Source organism: Rhinoraja longicauda, chromosome 3 (genome assembly GCF_053455715.1).
Source record: "Rhinoraja longicauda isolate Sanriku21f chromosome 3, sRhiLon1.1, whole genome shotgun sequence".
Classification (NCBI taxonomy): Eukaryota; Metazoa; Chordata; class Chondrichthyes; order Rajiformes; family Arhynchobatidae; genus Rhinoraja; species Rhinoraja longicauda.
In genome coordinates, this window is record NC_135955.1 from 75177531 (window position 1) to 75199733 (window position 22203).

A 22203-nucleotide genomic window follows, 5' to 3' on the forward strand; every position below is an offset into this window, starting at 1 on the left:
GATGCAACCAGTCAGTATGCCCTCCACTGCACACCTGTAGAAATTCAGGAGTATTTGACAACATACCATATCACCTCAATCTTCTAAGAAAGTAGAGGTGTTAATGAGCTTTCTTTTGTGAGTGCATCAGTGCTGGTCCCAGGACAGATCTTCAAAGATCTGCACAGGAACTTGAGCTGCTTACTCTCTCCACTGCCATCCCATTGACGAAGACAGGTTCATGATATTTTGACATTTCCTTGCTGAAGCCAACAATCAGCTCCTTGGTCTTGCCAACATTCAGAGGAAGAATGATAATCTGATTCAATGGTGCCAGAACAACAATCTACCTCCTGCACTTACTCAAGGTTACCTGTTATTTGTCCAACAATGGTGGTAACTTCAGCAAATTTAAAGATGATGATAGGGCTGGCTATACGGGCATGGATATGGAGAGAGGAGTGCAGAGCAGAATTTCTTTTAACCTCCAAAACATAATGATTCATCTTATAATTGAGATGATATTTTAATAATTGCAAGGTTTCAATTGGAAAAACTCTGGTTTACTTTAATTTGGGGAATAAATTGATTGATTTGCAATTAACACACTTTGTTAACCATCATTTTGTGACTCATTGTTGGAAATTGGCTCTGATATTGTATTGCATTGGTGCATGCAATAGGTGTAATCGGTCAGTGATGTTGGAGCTAAACATTTGCATATCAGTGTTTGATCATTTTCCGGATGACTGAACTACTGCTAAGGCGCTAAATGTGTCAGCAGTTTGAGGTCAGCAGTTCGAGTCTCTTAATTCTTAATACAGCAGAATAATTAAGTTTTTTTAGGAGCAGGATTAGTACAATTGTATTACTGAACCTTCGATGCACATAGTCCAGAGATTGCATATACGAGGGTAAATAGAAGGGAAAGAAAATCCACCAACATAATTCTTTCACAGTTCCTTTGAGAAGGAAATTTCAAAGCATTTATGGCCATTTTTGAAGTGTACTCATTGTTGTTACTAAGAAAACACTGCAGCTAATTTGGACATTGCAAGATCACAGACACCAATATAATAATGATCATTCCAATGCCAAAGAAAAGTAAAGGTAACGTACCCTACTGCCTAAGGTGACTCTGATACGCACCATCATGAAATGCATCGAGAGACTGGTGCAGGATTCCAAAAAAGTTAATTTGCAAGTCGAATTGGTAGTGAGGAAGGCAAACACAATTTATTTCAAGAGTGCAAGAAAACAAAAACAGGAATGTAATGCTGGTGGCTCTATAAGATGCTGGTCAGACCGCATTTGGAGTATTGTGAGCAATTTTGGGCCCCATATCTGAGGAAGGATGTGCTGGCTCTGGAGAGGGGTCCAGAGAAGGTTTACAAGGTTGATCCCAGAAATGAGTAGGTTAACATTTGATGAGTATTTGATCGCACTGGGCCTCTACTCACTGGAGTTTAAAAGGATGAGGGGGACCTCAATGAAACTTACCAAATAGTGAAAGGCCTGGATAGAGTGAATGTGGAGAAGATATTTCCACTAGTGGAAGAATCTAGGACCAGAGGTCTCAGAATTAAAGGACGTTCCTTTAGGAAGCTGAGAAGAAATTTCTTCACTCAGAGGGTGGTGAATCTGACAAATTCATTGCCACAGAAGGCAGTGGAGGCCAAGTCAATGGATATTTTTACGGCAGAGATAGATAGATTCTTGATTAGTATAGTTGTCAGGGGCTATGGAGAGAAAGCAGGAGAATGGGGTTAAGAGGGAAAGATAGATCGATTAACCATGATTGAATGGTGGAGTAGACTTGATGGACCAAATAGCCCAATTTTGCTTCTAACACATAAACAAACTCCAGCTTCCCAGACAGCCTTGATCTCCTACAGTTTGCCTACTGTCACAACAGGTTCTAAGTAGGTGCCATCTCCATGGCCACAAACTAATCTCTGGAACACCTAAACAACAAGGACACCTGTGTCAAGCTCCTATTTATCGACTATAGCTCCACCTTCAACATCATAATCCCATCCAAACTCACCTCCATACTCTTAGACCTGGGACTCAGCAGCTCCCACTGCAACTGGATCCTTGACGTCCTAATAGACCACAATCAGTGAGCATAGGCGACAACATATCTTCCACAATAATTCTCAACACCAGTGCCCTGCAAGATTGCATTCCCAGTACCCTACTATACTCCCTATACACTCGCAACTATGCAACCAAATTCTGCTTTAAGTCCATCTACAAATTTGCAGATGGCACCACTGTGGCGGACCGAATCACGAACAATAATAATATAGAGTACAGGATAGAGAGAGAGCGTTTGGTATCACAATGTCAGGCCAACAGCCATTCCTTCAATGTCAGCAAGATGCAGGAGCTAGTTATCAATTTCAGGAAGCATGGGGGAGTGCAGGTTCCAATCAGCATCAGTGGTGCCGAAGTGGAAATGGTAGAGAACCTCAAGTTCTTTGGTATAAATATTACAACAATCTGCCGTGGACCAACCACAATGTAGTGACAGCCAAGACAGCACACTAATGTATCGATTTCTTCAGGAAACTAAGGAAATTTGGCATGTCGCTAACGACTGTTGCAAACCTTTGCAGATGCACCATGGAAAGCAGTGTTGGGTTGCACCACAGCCTGATTTGGGAACGGCTCTGCCCAAGACCGCAAGAAATAGCACAGAGTTGTGGATGTAGCTCAGTCCATCACACAGTCCAAACTGTCCACCATTGGCTCCATCTATACTTCATGCTACCTCAGGAAAGCAGCCTCTATAATTAACGACCTTTCTCACCCCAGTCACTTCTCTCCCCATTCCCAATGATACAGAAACTTGAAAGCACACATCACCAATTCAAGAACAGCTTATTCACCTCTGTTATCAGACCTTTGAATAATCCTTCCATAAGCTATGGTATAGTCCCAATCCTCCAATCTACTTCATTGAGAACATCGGACATTTTCTTTCTGGAACGGTTCCTCACTGCTGAAAATGATATTCTGCACTCAGTATCTTTTTCTTTGTTCCATCTTTTGTACTTGAGTTTGGCTTGATTGTAGTCATGCATAATATTATCTGATTTGATTGGACAGAACACAAACAATTTTTTTTCACTGTACAGGTGATATTAATAAACCAAAACCCAAATGAGCAAATAATCTGCAATTTATGATGATAAATATTTTGGTGTCATGATCGATATCAAGATGGTTTATTTGTCACATGCTGGATGTAGAAACATAGAAAATAGGTGCAGAAGTAGGCCATTTGGCCCTTTGGGTCAGCACCACCATTCAATGTGATCATGGCTGATCATCTCAGTTCCTGTTTTCGCCCCATATCCCTTGATTCCGTTAGCCCTAAGATCTATAGCTAACTCTCTCTTGAAAACATCCAGTGAAGTGGCCTCCACTGCCTTCTGTGGCAGAGAATTGCACAGATTCACAACTCTCTGGGTGAAAATCTTTTTCCTCATCTCAGTCCTAAATGGCCTACCCCTTATTCTTACAACTGGTTCTGGACTCCTCCAACATCTGGAATATTTTTCCTGCATCTAGCCTGTCAATCCCTTAAGAATATTATATGTTTCTAGAAGATCCCCTCTCATCCTTCTAAATTCCAGTGATTATAATCCTAGTCGATCCATTCTTTCATCATAAGTCTGTCCTGCCATCCTGGGAATTAACCTCGTGAACCTACAATGGCAAGAATGTCCTTCCTCAAATTAGGAGACCAAAACTGTACACAATACTCCAGGGGTGGTCTCACCATACTTGGATGATCTTGGATGAACCAGAACAATGAAATTCTTATTTATTCTCTACCATAAATTAATAATTATTCTAAGTAAACTAGACCATGATAGTGCAAAAACAAATGCACAAAGAGTAACTTGGCCATGCAAAGTCTGTTGTGGCATGGTAGGGTTGAAGTGGTTGAGATAGGGTTATAGTTAGGGTTGTACATGGTGCTTCAAGAAGATGGCCGATGGGAAGAAGATAATCTTGAACCTAGAGGTAATGGGGTTCTCTGGCTGTATCATTGATCTTTGTATCACTGATTTAAATATACACAATATTCAACTAAAAATCAAATAAAAGATATCAAATGGTGTTGCGACATTTGTTTATTTTCCCAACATATAGCTGCACCGTGGAAACCATGCTATTGGATTGCAAAACAGCTTGGTTTGGGAACATCTCTGCCCAAGACGCCAAGAAATTTCAGAGTGTGATACAAAGACATAAGGTGCTGAAGAAACTCAGAGGGTCAGGCAGCATCCCCGGAGAACATGAATGCTCTCCAGGGAGAGCATTCAGAGAGTTGTGGATGTTGCCCAGTTCATCACACACACCAGCCTTTCACCATGATCTCCATCTACATTTCATGACGCTTCTGGAATACAGCCAATATAATTCAGGAAATTTTTAACCCCGGTCATTCCCCTCTCCCCTCAGGCAGAAGATACAGAAGCTCGACCGAGCATACCACCATATTTGTAGCAGATTCTTTCCCCCAGTTATCAAATACTGAACAGTCCTCCCTTTAGCTAGGGTATTGTCCCAATCGTCCAACCTACCTCAATGCGGACATTGAACTTTTTCTCTGGAACAGATACGCTACAATGTTGAGAACTATATTCTGCACTCTGTATGGTTTTCTTCGCTCTAACTTTTGCATTTGTGTATGGCATGATTGTACTCATGCATAGTGTGATTTAATTTGATTAAGTAGCACGCAAACAAAAGCTTTTCATTGTAACCAGGTACACGTGGCAAAAATAAACCAATACCAATATCCTTGGTTTATTGTGATGTATTGATCCTACTGTTTCCATCTCTGTGACATTCCAAATCTATCGACAAAATAGGTGTAATCCAACTAACAACAGAAAAACACTCACTTTAAAAACAGAAACAGAAATCAGAATATGTTATTAACCTTGTGTTAATCGATGTCAGATCATTAATAAATATAACCAGTAGCACTTAATGTGCACCTACTCTGCCTGCAAATAACAAATAGAAAGTGGTCATCTTCGGTGTTGAGATGTTGTTCATGAGGGAGAGAAGGCATTTGTTCAGGTTTAGAAACTAATGAGTGCACAGACGTTTTAGATTTGCTTTCAAGAGGTGGCTGGGAATAATTTAACTGAATAAATTGAAACTGTCGGTGGAAGTAAAAAAAAATATGAATGCTTGGAGTCTCCCAATCAGCCTCCCATGAATGCACACATCTGCACAGACCTTCCTGGGATGGGGTGATTGTTTTTTGAAGTGAGTTTAAGTAGACTGGGCCCATTCTCTGCAGAGTTTAGAAGAATGAAAGATGATCTCATTGAACCCTATAAAATTCTCATGGGACACAACAAGACAGATTCGGAAGAAGGGTCTCAGCCCAAAACATCATCTATTCCTTATCTCCAGAGATGCTGCCTGACCGACTGAGTTACTCTAGCATTTTGTGTCTATCTTCCATTCAAGAATGACTTTTGTCCTGGAGAGAGAGTACGGGGGGTCACAGTTTCAAAATAAATATTTGGCCATTCAGGACAGATTTAAAGAAATTGTGAAATTCCCGACTAAATAGAGCTGTCAAGAAAAAAATAGATATTTTAAATGTTAAGAGAATTGAGGGGCATGAAGTTAACACAGTTCAATGGTGCGGAGGTAAAGTATCAAGTATAATCTTATTGAATATTAAAACAAGTTTTAAGGGGTCAAATGGACCATATCCATTTGTTACGTTCTTAAAATATTAATGCATTATATTTGTCTCTTCAGCAACTATATTTTTCATTTCAATTTGCCGTAAAGATTTATCACCGACAATTTCTACCGTGCTAAAGCGTGGTGAACTTGCAGGAAATAACCCGTGGATCAGGCAGCATCTGTGGAAAGAGAAACAGAGTTAATGTTTTGGGTTTGAGGACCCTTTTTCAGAACCTTGCAACTCTGACAAAGAAGCTTTGGTCTGAAACATTAACTCTGTTTTTCTTTTCTTAGATGCTAAGTGTTTCTTGCATTTTCCATGTTTATTAGAGCAATAAAAACTGCCATTGATTAATGTTAAGATTTAGGCAAACTGAAATGACAGAGACTTAAGACAAAAAATATTATGCATTATTGTATTAAAACATCTCTAAGAAAAATATTGCAGACACCTTAATGCTCTAAATGCTGGCTTCCCCAAACTCCACCTCACCTCATTCCCAAAATATAGGGAAAGGTAAAATGTAGTACATTCTGAAACTACATTGATCATAGGTATATATAGATTCACAACTTTCATAGGGTTTGATTTTCAATACCATTTGGTCATCATGCACCCACGTCAATGGCAACAATGATTATATTGAACCATTTATAGCTGTTTGTGCCATTAATTCCTCGAACGTATTATAAATACATTCACATGACGAGCCTTTGATTTTAATCTTTATTTTTCCTTACAGTCATCCAATGTTACATATTCTGTCTCTGGCTGATCGTCACTGGATATTAACGACTTCATTTGTTGGCACTATTGCCTTTTCCTTTCACAATCTATATATCCCCTCATTTTTTAACTAAAAATCAAAATTTCAAGTAAGAGTCTGACCCATGATCTAAATGCAAAATACTGCAGGTGTTGGACATTTGAAATTAAAATAGAAAAATGCTGGAAATACCCAACTAGTTGGGAAGCTTTCATGGAGAGAGAAGCGGAGTTGATGTTTCTACGACTAGGGACAGTCAGAGATGAAGAAAGTTTTCAGCGATGAAGAAAATGGGGGAAGGGAAAGAGAAAAAGAGAAGGTTTGTGATTGGCAAGTTGTGGCGATGACAGCTGAAAGAGTGGTAAAGGTTTGTGATTAATTAAAAAATGTTTCTGGGGAAAGATGTAAATAGGGAGTGGAAAACAAAATCTATAATTAGCATAAGTGGTTACAAATAAACACAAATGCTGGAAATGTCAGATTCAAGAAATTGGAGATTGTCAGGGATTGTTGAATACTTGGTATTTGGCTTATTATTGCAACGTGTGCCAAGATATCCAGGCGTGCTACCCAGGCAAAGCATACCATACCCAAATACAATCATACCATTAATGAGTTCCACAGGTGGTGTAAAAGCAAAAGGAACCAAAGTGCAAAATAGAGTGTTATAGCTACAGAAAAAGTGGGGATAAAACAACTTGCATTGCTTGTGTGATGGACTGGGGCTACATTCACAACTCTCTGCAAAACAGTTGGTTTACATTTAGGTTTATTATTGTCATGTGGACAGAGGTACAGTGAAAGGCTTTGTTTTGCATGCTGTCCAGTCCGTTCAGATAATACAATACATCTATTCAGATAATTCATGTACGATAGGTAGAGCAAAGGGGAAAATACAGAGTGCAGAATATAATTCTCAGCATTGTGCTCAATAAATTCCAAAGTCTGCAATTAGGTAAAGGAGAATCGGACAGTAGCCTAGCTAAGGGAAGGACTGTTCAGAAGCTTGATAACAGAAGGAAAGCAGCTCTTCCTGAGACTGGTGGTGCAAGCTTTCAAGCTTCTGGACCTTTTGTTCGATGGAACAGGGAGGAGGTTGGGCAAGTCATTGACAATTGCCATACCAAGCTGTGATGTTGCCTGATAAGATGCTTTCTATGATGCATTTGTGGAACTGGTAAGAGTCATTTTAGACATGTTGAATTTTCTTCGTCTTCTGAGGAAGTATGTGTCACCAGAATATTTTTTAAGTCCTCCAATTATGGTGTACAAATGCATTGGAGCAATAATATAGAGTTTTAAATCCCATTCAGATATATTGTTTCTCGGATGAACCAGCGAGGGGAAAATGTTGAGGGCTAGATGTTACAGAAAGAGAGGGAAAGACGCAGGTGGGTTGCCTTTGAACGTTTGATGCATAGAACGTCATTTCAAGAATGACAAAGACATTGAGCTGGAATTCAGTTACATCTCATTTATCTGATGCTAACAGTAAAGAGAAGGACAGGGATCATACTGAATGAAGTGGTGTAAGGTTAGGGTACTCCTGTATGAATGTAAATATTCATGAAATAAAGTCAGAAAGTGCTGAGAATACTCAGCAGGTCAGGCACCATTGTGGTTAAACAAATACAGTTAATGTTTTAGCTCAACAATGAAGAGTATTCTCAGCATATTATGTTATTATTTCAGATTTTCTGCTGTTTTTCTGATTTTCAGTTAAAAGATTGAGTGATGTTTAACACTGACACAGACCTGCTGAGCCGAATAGCCTACTTCTACACTGTCAATTCCATGGTATTTAAGTAAGATTTCCAAAATAAATATAACATATTTTCCTTAGATATACACAAAATACTGGAGTAACTCAGTGGGCCAGGCAGCATCTCTGGAGAAAATGGATAGGTGATGCTTCGGGTCAGGAACCTTCTTCAGACTGATTGTAGGGGCGGGGAGGGGGGAGGGGGAACTGGAAGCTAAAAAAGACAGGACAAAGCAAGGCTGGCAAAAGATGACCGCAGGTGAGGAGGTCCCCTGAGAGGCAGGGATCAGCCCAAGAGGGATGCAGAATTGTAAAATGTGAAGCTAGTTATCGGACTTAGTGGAGGAGAGGGGGGGGGGGGGAGAGAAACTGGTGCAAGGTCAGCCAAGGTCAGGGGGAGAATAGGAGTGGGGCGGAAAATAAAGAGGGAGGGGGGCATTGGAGAGAAAGGGGAGGGGAAGGCATGTGTTTGTAGAACTTATCTAAATACCTATTGTATTTAAACATTTAAAATACAATATTTGAAATACCTATTGTATTTTCTTTAATTTTCTCACTGTCACTGAAGGACAGCAGATCGATGCCTAATTTCAGTATATAGGTTGAATTTTAACTTCCCGATATGCTGAGAATGGGGTGAATATGAGACACCAGCTCTGAGTGGTAGACCCCGAATTGTAGATAGCCATTTTCTTTGTGCTGTTTTGATACAGCTACATCGCTAACCATTAGTTTGAGGTTTACTAACAACTTGGACTGAGCAGGTGTGATGACAATGTGCACAATTCAATTTTAGCTCCTCTTTTCAAATGAGCGCACCAGGCATGACATTTGATAGATGCTGGAAGAGGCTGTGCAACACAAAGGAGCCGGATAATGAACTGCACGCACAAGTGCTGCGTCTCGATTCAGCGACCTTTCACAAGATGTCATTCTGGGAATTCGCAAGGATCTGCAGGGACATCGTATCCCCAATGGGAGGACGGAGGCATCTGATGAAACCAAGGAGATTGTGGCTGCTGCTGGGTTCAGTGTTGCAGGAGCTTTAATGACTTTGTTAAATGGAGGAAGGTGAGTACTGTGCACTCCCACATGATGCTCATACCATTACAGACACCGTAACCTGCCCTTTTACATCTTTTCTGCAACTGTATTATGCACCACTCTCTCTGCATTTCATCACATTCCCATCTAAACTGACATTTGAGCTTACATTTTTTAAGCATTGTACTGCCGCTACCCTATTAACATTGGCATCTATCCATAGGTTTAATACATGCCACTACCCTAATTTATAGTGTTTAAAAAAAAATGTTTCCTTGAAGAAGCAGCACATGGAACATGAAGGGGGCACAGAGAACCAGCATGTTCTCTCCAGACAACTGGCACTGGCCCTCCAGAGACCCGGCACTGGCTCTCCAGAGGAGCGGCACCAGCCCTCCAGACGGCTAGCACTGGCCCTCCAGTCTCGGCACTGGCCCTCCAGAGGAGCGGCACCAGCCCTCCAGACGGCTAGCACTGGCCCTCTAGAGGGCTGGCACTGGCCCTCCAGTCTCGGCACTGGACCTCCAGAGGGACGGCACTGGCCCTCCAGACGGCTAGCACTGGCCCTCTAGAGGGTTGGCACTGGCCCTCCAGTCTTGGCACTGGCCCTCCAGAGGTACGGCACTGGCCCTCCAGTCTCGGCACTGGCCCTCCAGAGGGACGGCACTGGCCCTCCAGAGGGACGGCACTGACCCTCCAGAGCCGGCACTGGCCCTCCTCTCGGCACTGGCCCTCCAGAGAGCCGGCACTGGTCCTCCAAAGTAGCTGCACTGGCCCTCATTGTAATTAACATGGTGCAGTATTCATTTGGGAATCTTAAGATTATAAATAAGAAATGGACTGCGCTGACTTAACAAGCTCACAAAACCTTCCCCAAAGTTTGCAGTTCAACTTACCCACAGGATTTCTGAGAAGAAATTATTATGCAAACTCTTTAGGCCCTGCCCAATCCCTAACTGTTCTCACTTGGTTACACCAGCACATTCCATGAAGTACATTGCACACTCTTGCAGATTTTCGTTAATATCACTTTTAACGTGTGATCAGCACAATAAAAATTACCAACTGGTTGTTCCCTAAGGGTTTCCCACACAGGGCCCAGCATGCTCAGGTTACATACTGGCAGGCTGCCATAGCAATTGCAGTGTTCCTTCACACTGGCTGATCCCAGGCCCATCACACATAAGGGGGATTAAAGTCTCCATACAGCCTTTCACTGTTTTCAGTTAGACTTAGCCAAAACTAGGAAGTTGCAACTTACTTCAGGAAGCTGCACAAAGTTTAGAGAATTTTATTTTAATGACTAGACCAAGTGGACCCGTTGGGCCCAAACCTGCATTGGTGCAGCACCCTCTCCTCCCCGACTCCCCCCTTCCCTCTCCCTCCCTCCGCTCCCTCCCCCCCTCTCCCTCCCCCCCCTCTCCCTCCTCCCCTCTCCCTCCTCCCCCTCCCTCCCTCCGCTCCCTCCCCCCCTCTCCCTCCTCCCCTCCCCCCCTTGGGTTGCCGCTCCTGCATTGGTGCAGCACCCTCTCCTCCCCCACTCCCTCCTCCCCCACTCCCTCCTCCCCCTCCCCCACTCTCCCATCCCCCCCACTCTCCCCTCCCCTCCCTTCTTCCCTCCCCTCTCCCCCCTACTCCCCCTCCCCTCTCCCCTCCCCCTACTCCTCCCTCCCCCTCTCCTAACCCCTCCATTCACCCCCTCCCTCCACCCCCTCCTCCCCCCACCCTCCCCTGTTTAGAGGAATGTGGGCCAAATGTGGGCAAATGGGACTAGCTTAGATGGGGCATTTTGGTCAGCATGTATAAATTGGGCGGAGGATAGACAAAAAATGCTGGAGTACCTCAGTGGGACAGGCAGCATCTCTGTCTAGAAGTATGCCTTCTATCCATAGATGCTGCCTGTCACGTTGAATTGTTCCAGTATTTTGTGTCTACGGTGTAAATCAGCTTCTGCAGTTCCTACACGGTTGGGCTGAGAGGCTTGTTTCCGTGCTACAAGAATCTATGACTCCAAGTTCTTGTCTTCAAACCAAGTTTGTTATTTGCTAGTTTAATCAATGGCTCAGTATTATTGTCAATTTAGGTTAGGTTTAATCCCGACGTTTAAAAATCAGAAATCATTTGCTTGTGTTTGAAAAATAAATCCTACACTTTGCTGAACAAAACAAATCCAACCCCTTTACACCTTAAACCCGTGTGAAATTACTGCTTAATAAAGTTAATGATTGTTTAAGAACTGTGGTTAAATCAACATGAGATGAGCTATACATCGTGAATTGCCAACTTTTGCTTGTAAATAACTATAATCAAAAGCATTGAACCCAACTGCTCTGTTTGAACTAGGTTTCTAACCACACCTTACTCTTTAATTAGTAAGGGAGGATTTCAAGAGCAAAATACACTCAATACAACTATTTATGAAATAGGCCAATAGCTTAGCTAACCATAGCATCTAATAAAAAAAATGGAGTAAAACTTGACACCACAACTTTTGGCTGCAGAGGTGGTTTACTCACACTTGCATAAATCCACAACAGTTCCCAGCAATCTCACCTGTCTAGAGAGTGGAAAACATAAAATATATTTATATTTTTCGATCTGATTAATATTTAGCAGGAGTAGGTAACTGGTTGACTCATTCAACACTTTGTTCACACAATACCTTGCAGGGTATAAACAAAACACTGAATTATTGAGAGTGCTGAGGAAGCCTGAGAATATTGCACATTAGGGATACTTTGTCTATACGTTGGCAGGAGGCTGAAGCCACAGTGGTAATGGAAGAGATGAGACGATATGAGGAAGGCTGTTAGACCATTAATACTTGCAAGAGTGGTGTGGTTTGTAGCCTACTAAGCTGCTGTCTGTGCCCCAGTTATTTGATTCACTGTGACTGGAGAAGGGAGTCAATTTAGTCTTTGACCATGCAGAGCAAGTATTGACTTCTGCCCCAATGTTATGCCTTTGGAGTGTGGGAGGAAACCGAAGATCTCGGAGAAAACCCTTGCGGTCACGGGGAGAACGTACAAACTCCGTACAACTCTTCCGCTGCGCCACCTTTAATGAACTAAATCAAACCAAACATAATGTTATTCCTCACATTTTGCTTGGTATGATTGTACCAATGAGACAATGCAATCAAAATTTCTGAATTAACTGTTAAGATGCTAAAATGTATACAGTTAAAAGAATGTAAAGAAAAGACACAAAATGAGGGGGTAACTCAGCGGGTCAGGCAGCATCTATGGAGAACATAGATAGGAGACGTTTTGGTTGGGACCCTTCTTCAGACTGATTGCATTGATGGGGGAAAGAAAGCTGGAAGAGTGCAAGAATGTAAAGGACACTTCACCTGTGCTGACGCTGCCCAGTTTTGTAGAGGTCACTGTTATCCTCCCTTTTTTTGATCGACTGCTTCTAAAAGTAAAGATTTACCTGAAGGAAGTCACTAAGAGACCACCCATATAATCTAGAATGGCGACCCTCATTCTTCAAATATTATCACTTGAGTAATTCCTCTACACCACATTGTAAATTGTAAAACAATCAAACCAATGTGCAAGAAACTGAGCATCTCCAAGGGTCTCGACCCAAAACGTCACCCATTCATTCTCTCCAGAAATGCTGCCTCCCCCTCTGAGTTTTGTGTCTATACCTGATTATCACCTGAGCTCTGATATTTGGCCTTGATGAAGAGATTAATTTTCTAATTCCACAAGATATTGAAAGATATCCAGCTTGAAAGTACTTGTCACCATACACTTGAAAGGATCTCTCATATACTAGGGATGAATTTCCCGATCTTCCAATCTACCTCATTGCAGCTCTTGTGCTTTTTAAGCTGCCCTTTCCCTGTAGCTGTAACACCATATTCTGCACTGTTTATTTTCCCTTTTGCACTATCTGATGTAGTCATGTAATGTATGATTTGCTTGGATTAACACTGTGCGGTGGCACAGCAGTAGAGTTGCTGCCTTACAGTGCTTGCAGCGCCGGAGACCTGGGTTCGATCCTGACTATGGTTGCTGTCTGTACGGAGTTTGTACATTCTCCCCATGATCGTGTGGATTTTCTCTGAGATCTTCGGTTTCCTCCCAATTCCAAAGAAGTACAGGTTTGTAGGTTAGTTGGCTTGGTGTAAATGTAAAATTTGTCCCTAGTGTGTGTGGGATAGTGTTAATATGCGGGGATCACTGGTCGGCATGGACCCGGTGGGGCGAAGGGCCTGTTTCCATGCTGTATCTCTAAACTAAACTAAACACACAGACACAATGTATCTCAGTACCCATGACAATAATAAACCAATAACAATACAAGATATTAAGTGCTCACTCTTCCAACTTTGCACTGTTTAAAAGCATGATTGCTTTTGATAAAATAACTTCACCTCAGTCACTTATTCTTTCGAAACCACTCAAAAACATGGTATTTACATTTCTGAGCACAAAAAAAAACATTTTTGTCACTTGTGGATTAAACACCTGTGTATTAAAAAAAATCATTTTCTAATCACATTTTCTGAAAACCACAGCAACTGTGCAGCATTTTGTTTAAGGTTCAGGTATTTTTGCTATTTCTCAAATTTCACTGAGGTTTAAAGAATTATTTCTGTCCTAGTTAATTTACATTAGATGTTTTGGTGACGTTCACACATGTATCATATAATATTTATTTTCACTAGCGTAAAATATCATCGGATGGTCCTATGAAAATACCCCAACATGATCTGCAGAGTGATGGGGATGTTCATTCATTCATTCACATTGTTCATTCTGGATTCCATACAAGGTACATTTTAACTTGTTGGTTCGTACTTACATTGATGTGTCTGAGGTAACATTTGGTATAAATTATTCCTTTTCCTAAACTGTTACTGATGCCAAATTTCTACATTTGATAGGTAGCAGAACTGGCAAGGAAAGTGTTTCTCCTGAGCACACTGGCTTTGCAATGAAACTGATGCTTGGCTGGAACACATGTTGATGCCAAGTATACCTTTGAGAATACAATATAACATAACTGGTAGCAGATGCGTCCAAGTCGATTTCTTTTTCTTAGCACATTCAGATTTAGCATTTCTTAGCAAAGCACGCTTTCAGCAGTGACAAATTTTACTCATGAACCACCATAGAAAACTAGATGATTTCCATACAAAACAGTGCACGGCTATTTGCTTTTCATGTTTTTGTGTTAAACAAAGATTGCAAAATGTCGTTTCTCTATGGCTGACTCAAAGTTTTGTTTTCCTCCCACCCCTGTTGTAACTCTGCATCCTAATTATGAACACAGAATAAAAGCGATCTGTTTTATAACAGTGTCCTCTTTCTCTCTTTATTGCACCCACATTCTACCCCTCCCCCAACACCTTTGAAAATCTAGGCTTTAAATAAAGCACGTCAGCACTTCAGAACAAAGTGCTGAGTAAATAAATGAATTCAATTCAATATATTTAATGAATCTGGGAAAATAAATGAAAGAAGCATAATTTACAAAGGAAAGTAATGTTAAATAGAGAGTTTGATTATGATGCATCCAACAATACAACAAATATATAATTTCCTATTGTGTTCCCCCTGAATCACTGCTGAATTATTTGTGATTTTGTGGTATGCACAATCGGATATCAACTATGGCCATACGAGCAGCATATGCTATTGTTTTTTATTCCTATTTCAATTTATTTATTTGGGTATGACATATCCCTTAAAAACAAAATTTGTGGGTTAATTCATGTAAAATAACTTGAAGTCTGCTGTATGAAGTCTTGTAAACCCTTTTCCCAGCAATCGAACTACCACAGCCAACCAGAAAATCCAAAGTAACAGCTTGACTCTCTGTGCCAAATGGATAAAACATGATAGATTATTGGCGCATGACAGTTAACTCCAGAAAAGCAAAGTTTTAATATAGTTTAAACATAGAGATATGTTGAATTCTTGGAGCAGCACTCATTTATTGTGAAGCTGTTCGGATAATCACCCCTAATGAGGAGCACTCGATGAGTCTTGTGGCTGCAGTTGGCTGCACCAGCCAAAGTCAAGTGGTATGTCTGAAGTAGAAACAGGAAAAGGAAGAGAATGCCACTCTATTGAATAAAAGCATGTTTCAGAAAAGTCAAACGAGACCCCAACTTCCATACAAGTAGGGGGAATTGTTCTACAGTTCTGCATACTACCCACCACCATTTATCTTTGTTTATATCATAATCTCTCCTATCTATTCGGACATTATCCCATTGCATAATCATATTTGGGCCCCTATCATTCGGTTTATTGCTGACCTGCTCCTGCAACACATCCGAATCTGGTGCTGAACCATCATTTTTCCAGGTAAAGCAAAGTCAAGCTCATTTTAAAGAATAACTAATTGCATTAAAGTGAAGGAGAATAAAATCACAAACCAAATACCTCTTGATACATCTTTTTTCAAAGATTGTCATTCAGTAAACAAATTAAGCGTATAAAACAGAAAAATAAATTCAAGTCAAATTATAAATTTATTTAATTATTATACTGCTCCCCTAAAGCCAATGCATGCAAAATTTTAATCCATCAACGTGCTAAGCATTTTTCTCCATGTGTGTGGAAAAAAAAGATATATTGCCAATTCAGCAATGTTTATGATTTTTTTTACCTCACTGAATACTTGGCTTCAGGCTGCTTTGGCAATTGATGTACAAGAATCTTTGCTTACGTGTGAAAACCACCCCATCAAGTGATAATGTTCTAACTTGTGAAATTTATTAAGTATCAGCATAAAAATCCTTTGGCAACAAATTGTACTGTTAGATGTGGTTAACTTGTTTTTAAAAGATACTCTGCAAATAAGCAAATGCTTTAAATACACTTTGTTTTTCTTAACAACTGTACTTGCATATTAGCACCATAGCTGTAGTTCAGTTTGAATTCCTTTGTTAGCTTCTTGCCAAACTCCATGCAAGGGAAAAATAAAGATAAATAAATACAAATACAGGCAAAATAATCATTTAGTTAATTGTTTTACAACATATTTGTTTATAAAAACATACTTAATAAAGCTTGTTAAGTTCAAGTCTTGAAATAAATTGATCAGCATATTAACTTGCTGAATTTTCTATTGGTCAATACATGTTCTGGTTTCCTTCCACCTTGTTATAAATGTCACCGTTTCCGAGTAAGCAAGTAACTTGCTCCCGTGTCGAGAATATTTAAAGCAACAAAGGTGCGAGATGACATGGCTGGTTGCCTTTGCTTACGAGAAAGAACCCTCCCTTCCTGGCCCCTCAACAGCCTGTACACAAAAGTCATCGTGAGTGGAATGGAGAGTGTAATTCCAGAACCATTACATCAAAGCACAGCCGCAGGTGTTCAAAGCAGCATCAACCAGCATCAACCAGAAAATAGTAGCAATGGGTTTCAAACCATGGTGAGAAAATATCTGGACAGCTGCTTAAGTTATCAGTTCACTGGATTTGGAAAATAGTTCTGCCTTGCTAGCTGGTACACTTCCACCTTGATTCACCACCAGAAAAATGTCGGTTATCAACATGTGGACCAGACGAACAATTTAAAATCATTTATTTAAAAAAAGCTTGAACAGGTTTAGAGAAATGAACAAAGATGAATTCAGAGCCAAATTATCCATTGATTGATTTATCCATAGCTGATACGGGTTTTATAAAAAATAAATATACAAATTTAACATTGACAAATGTCTAACAAATAAATGAAAACCGAGTCCAACACATGTGAAAACCTGTGCTACAATGGTAGAGAACAGGACACCATCACCAGTTTTATTTGTGCTGGGTTTTCGCCCACACACACCTTGTGGAATGTCTGAAGAAGGGTCTCGATCCGAAATGTCACCCATTCCTTCTCTCCCGAGATGCTGCCTGACCCATTGAGTTACTCCAGCATTTTGTGTCTACCTTCGATTTAAACCAGCATCTGCAGTTTTTTTCCTACACACCTTGTGGAATGATCCAACACTAAAAGAGCACCAATTACAATGTTTTTTCCCATTAGTGCACACTAAGAGTAACTGGTTTCAAAAGGTTTGTGCACCAACTGAAAGTAACTAACTTCTAAATTTGCCTCAACTTGTCGTCTGCCTCATTTCTGCTTTAATAATGAGGATGATACGCGACTTGAAGTCCTCTTGCGAGTAGTTAAATGTCAACTGCTCGCATCCTTCCAGATGATAAAGGTCAGAGTTTTTCCTTATAACAGGAAGAAAGCTTTATTCAGTTTTATATATAATGCATAAAATCAATGTTGGACTGGAGTGAAAGATCGAGATGTTAATGGGGATGACAGATCAGCAGGTTGCTTTTCCCTCAGTGAGTTAAAGCATTCTTTCAATGACCTTGAGCTACTTGAATATCATGAGAGCAATCTTTTGCCACTGTGGAACTGTCACGAATTTCTCTTGTAACCATGAATCGTAGATGGTGAAAGGGGCAAGTAGACCCCCTCGTTGCAGAACACACAACATTTGACATGCTCATACACCATTGGGATTGCGTGTCCAGGGCATGTCACTTCCAGGTCAATGGTGATTCCCAAGATGTTGCAGGTAGGGGAATAAGCAATTGCAATACACTTCAATGTCAACGGAAAATGGTGAGCCATCTACATTTTCTTATCACTCATTCACAATCTATGGACGTTATTCAAAATCGCTACAGCAGGTCAACGGAAGATGTGATCTCACTGGCTCTCAACTCTGCACTGGACCACTTGGAAGATAAAAACACATACATCAATCTGTTGTTCAGCGTTCAACACATTCATCCACTCCAAAATGGTGACCAAGCTCATGGAACAGGGTCTCCACACATCCCTCTGCAATTGGATTCTCTTCATCCTCATCAATAGATCACAATTTGTACAAATTGGCAGCAACACGTCCTCGATAACTATCAGCACAGGAGCACCTCAAGGCTGTGTGCTCAGTCCCAAGGCTGTGTGTTCAGCCCCCTGCTCTACTCACTCTATACTCATGATAGTGTAGCCGGTCACAGTTCCAATTCCATCCTCAAATTCACTGATGATACCACCGTTGTCAGATGAAATACAGATGATAATGAGTCAGAGTACAGGAGGGATATCGATCAATGACCAAATGGTACCAGAACACAACCTTGCTGTCAATGTCAGTAAAACCAAGAAACTGATTGTTGACTTTGGAAGAGGAAGGTCGAGGATCCATAAATGTGTCTTCACTGATGGGACGGTGGTGGAGAGAGTCAAAAAGTTCAAATTCTTGGGCGTGCATATCCTTGAAGATCAATCCTGAATCTAGCACATTGATGCAATCATAAAGAAACCCCATCAATGCCTCTACTTCCTTAGAAGATTCAGTATGTCAATGAATGCTCTCTTGAACTTCTACAGGTGTACAGTAGAGAGCATATTGACTGGTTGTATCATGGCCTGGTTTGGCAACTCTAACGCCCAGGAACAAAGAGTGGTTCCCTACAACCATCAGGCTATAAAACACTACATACTCCAAATAATTTAAAAATACATATGTATTAACATACACACACTGAATTTTTTTTACTATCGTGTTTACTGAGTACTATGTTTATCTGTTGTGCTGCTGCAAGTAAGAATTTCATTATTCCCTTTCAGGACATATGACAATAAAATGCTTTTGACTCTTGACATTTAATTCTCAATTGGGGACGGATAAGGTTGAACTGAATCGGTGGATTTGCGGTCACAAATAGTTCAGAGTGGGAAACAGGCAAATTTCCTTCCCTGAAAGATATTGGTTCCAGATGGTTTTTAGAGAAAAATCCTGTGATTTCATGGTTCCATTCCTGAAACAAACCACTTTTAAAATTATGGATTTGTTTCATTACTTGATGTAAATTCGACAGTTGCTCTACTGGAATTGGTAAGCATGGCCCTGCATCAATCATCTAGATGTCGGACTGCTTTTCTAATGACTTACCCATCATCCTAAACATGGTGCTTGCCATGCATTATCAATTGGCCACACCCAAATGCTGCATTCTGGGTGGACTGACTTTCCATAAGACAACAGCTAAGGATATGGGATCTTCATTTGAACCTCAAGAATAATAAGCATGTTCTAAAAGTTGGTGTAGCGTAATGAAAATAGACAACCATCCCAGAAGAGTCTATCATACTGTCCACTCAATGGAATATCACTGAAGATCCAAATGACAATTTCTGCAATGATCCTCAAAGCCTGCAGAAAGACTGTGTTAATAATTCTGCTCTCATGTGTAAGAGGTACAGTCCTTCCTTTCCCATGAGCGAGCTCTTCACGTGTTTAACAAACAATACGAGTCATGGAGTTATGGATTCATTCAGCATGGTAAACCTTATTGTCCACCCTTATTAAGTTGCCTAACTGAGCTAGTCCCACTTGCCCGTGTCTGGTCCACATCCCTCCAAACCTTTCCTATCCATGTACCTATCCAAGGTGTCTTTTGAATAAGCGTATTGTACCCGCCACCACCACTTCCTCTGGCAGCTCATTCCACAACTGTGAGAGAAAAAAATGACCTTCTGGTCCCTTCACCCTCTCACCCTGTCTCTACCTTCTGGATTTAGATTCCCCCATGCTGGGGATAAGCCTGTGTCGATTCATCTTTTACTTTGGTGATGTTAGAGATTTCATTCCTGATTTTCTTTTTCATTAAAGTAAATAGAACCCTTCATGAAAAGTTAACATTTTACCTATTCCTATTCTACTATCTTATTATCACCAAAAGTCAAAGTTAACCTATTGTTTTCAGTGAGATTGCTAACAAATTTAATATTTAGCCAATTCACCTTAACAACTAATATATACAGTAAATGTTGCATGGGTGTGTCTCCACACAGGATTCCTGCATTATGAGATAGATGATCTTTACCAAATTGTAGAAAAAAACATTTCAAAAAAAATTCCGCACTAAGATTTTTGCATGGTATGACGATGCATGCCTTAATGGTGTCTTTGTTCTCAATGATGTAGTTGGAAGACTGCAATTTTAATGCCAACGCTTCACAGCAGTATCCATTTATCCAAATACAAGGAATACTCATCATTGTCTTGTGTGAGCTTCAATGCAAGTGGCCTAATTGAACTAAAATTTCAGACAATTTTCTTCTTTTCAAGTAAGAGCAGTTAACTTAAATGGACCGCTTTCACCAACGGATTGTGGAATGCCTTGTGAAATTTATAGAAGAAAAACAAAAGAAAACCTGGCTTCCAGTTATGTTTTTAAACTGCTAATGACAGTTTGATTACATACTCTTCGATGAACTGCATTTCAATTTAGGGCAAAATAAGTAACAAAGAAATAGAAGCAGAAGTAGGCCATTCAGCCCCTCGTGCATGCCCCATTGCTCACATGATCATGGCCGAGCTGTTTCATCATCATTTTCCTGCATTAACCCACACCCTCGATAAACTCAGTATCTAAAAATGTAAACACAAAACTTTTTCATGCAAGGTACTTCCAGTCCAGATCACTTCTCAGCCGAACAGCATGCCTTGTTTGAACATTTTCAACATGGAAATTGAGATAATATTGATGTAAAATTGCCAACGTTGAAGCAAAGAAAATAAAGAATAAAATATATATACAATAATACATATATAGCATATACGGAATAAAACCAGGTCATTCAGCCAAACTGATCTATCAGGATAACCCCTACATTATGACAGCTCATATAACTGGTATTTGCCTTTATGGAATTCACAAATCAATCCCCTAGAATCCAGGATACATCATACACATATGTGGGGTGTTACATTCGGGGATACATCATCACTCCAGTCGTGGGGTACACTGACTCCCCCCTCCCCAATCTTTGCACATGCCCAATCCTGGACTTACCACTCGTCACTTTAATTTCACGTTTCATGTATCTTGTTGTGTTTTATGACTGTTAGCAGACCAATTTCGTTCCTGGGATAAATAAAGTTCTATCAATATTGTATCGTATCGTAAAAATTTGCTCCTATAAAAAGTAAATACACCATTTTATTTTAACTCACATTTCCTTAGTACTGCACAGACATGGCTTCAGGCTACGCAACATTGCAACACAGACCATTTTCTAGGAAGGCTACTCCCCTGATGCGGGCATCACCTGCACTGACATTTATGAAATGCATGAGGTTCCTTGTAACCCTTTTCATTAATCTCATTTTCGGGTACTGGGAGATTGTAAGCCAGATTTGTAGACCTGGTCAGGATTATAATAATCACTAGGAGACACCAGAAGCTTCAGAACATGTGTACACACTTTATTGCAGACTAACAACTTCCACATGTGCTTACATCACATCTACACGTTACATGCACATGTGACTTATTTAGTTATTTACTTACTAATTCACTACACTGTTTCCCTTCATTGAAAGTGCTTAACATACACAGAGCTCAATCTGTTCACTGGTTTTCCCAGATGTTTTAGACGTTTCAACTGAATTTGGGTCTCAGGCATTGTAGTTATTTCTAGATCTGAAGAATGCTTGACATCCTGATTTAAATCACAGTTGACTCTCCTCTCCATTTCAGCGGGTGGTGTGATATCCATTTCTGGAATAAATGTAACGTCAGAATATGATTTGATTAGCCCCTCTGTGAACATTTGGCAATGGAGATACTTCTGAATTTTTCTCTCAATTCAGACAAGATATTGTTAGGTACCGTGGATTTGTACAGTCTTACTTCCACAGGCTGAAGTTATTTGTTAATATTCTTCTCATGTTCCTTGAACTACTTCTTGTTACCTCCTCATGGTGAATTGAGACTTAAGAACAGTTTTTACCATCAGGCCATCAGGCTTCTGAACTCATAAACACTTTTCACACCATATATGTTGATTATTTTAATATTGTCTTTTTACCTTCCTAATTTCATTTTTATCTTATTTATCCTTGGAATATTATTGCTGAGGT

At 40.4% G+C, this 22203-nt stretch overlaps 1 protein-coding gene and 1 long non-coding RNA gene across 7 annotated transcripts in view; one reads left to right on the forward strand and one right to left on the reverse strand.

The window, feature by feature from the left end:
• rgmb (repulsive guidance molecule BMP co-receptor b) overlaps nucleotides 1-22203 on the reverse strand; it is a 160122-nt gene that overhangs the window by 59263 nt on the left and 78656 nt on the right. For 3 of the 6 annotated variants that reach the window (XM_078396442.1, XM_078396441.1, XM_078396443.1), the window contains one exon: nucleotides 21134-21205. The exons of the other annotated variants lie outside the window; for them this stretch is intronic. In XM_078396442.1, coding sequence (XP_078252568.1) covers nucleotides 21134-21161 — 28 coding nt within the window. In that variant the 5' untranslated portion in view covers nucleotides 21162-21205. Of the gene's footprint in view, nucleotides 1-21133; nucleotides 21206-22203 lie in introns of those variants that run through there. 6 annotated transcript variants of the gene reach the window in all.
• Nucleotides 8975-14557, forward strand: LOC144592444 (uncharacterized). Its single transcript, XR_013547127.1, has 3 exons — nucleotides 8975-9312; nucleotides 13967-14073; nucleotides 14186-14557. It is a non-coding gene; the product is annotated as an uncharacterized LOC144592444 (long non-coding RNA).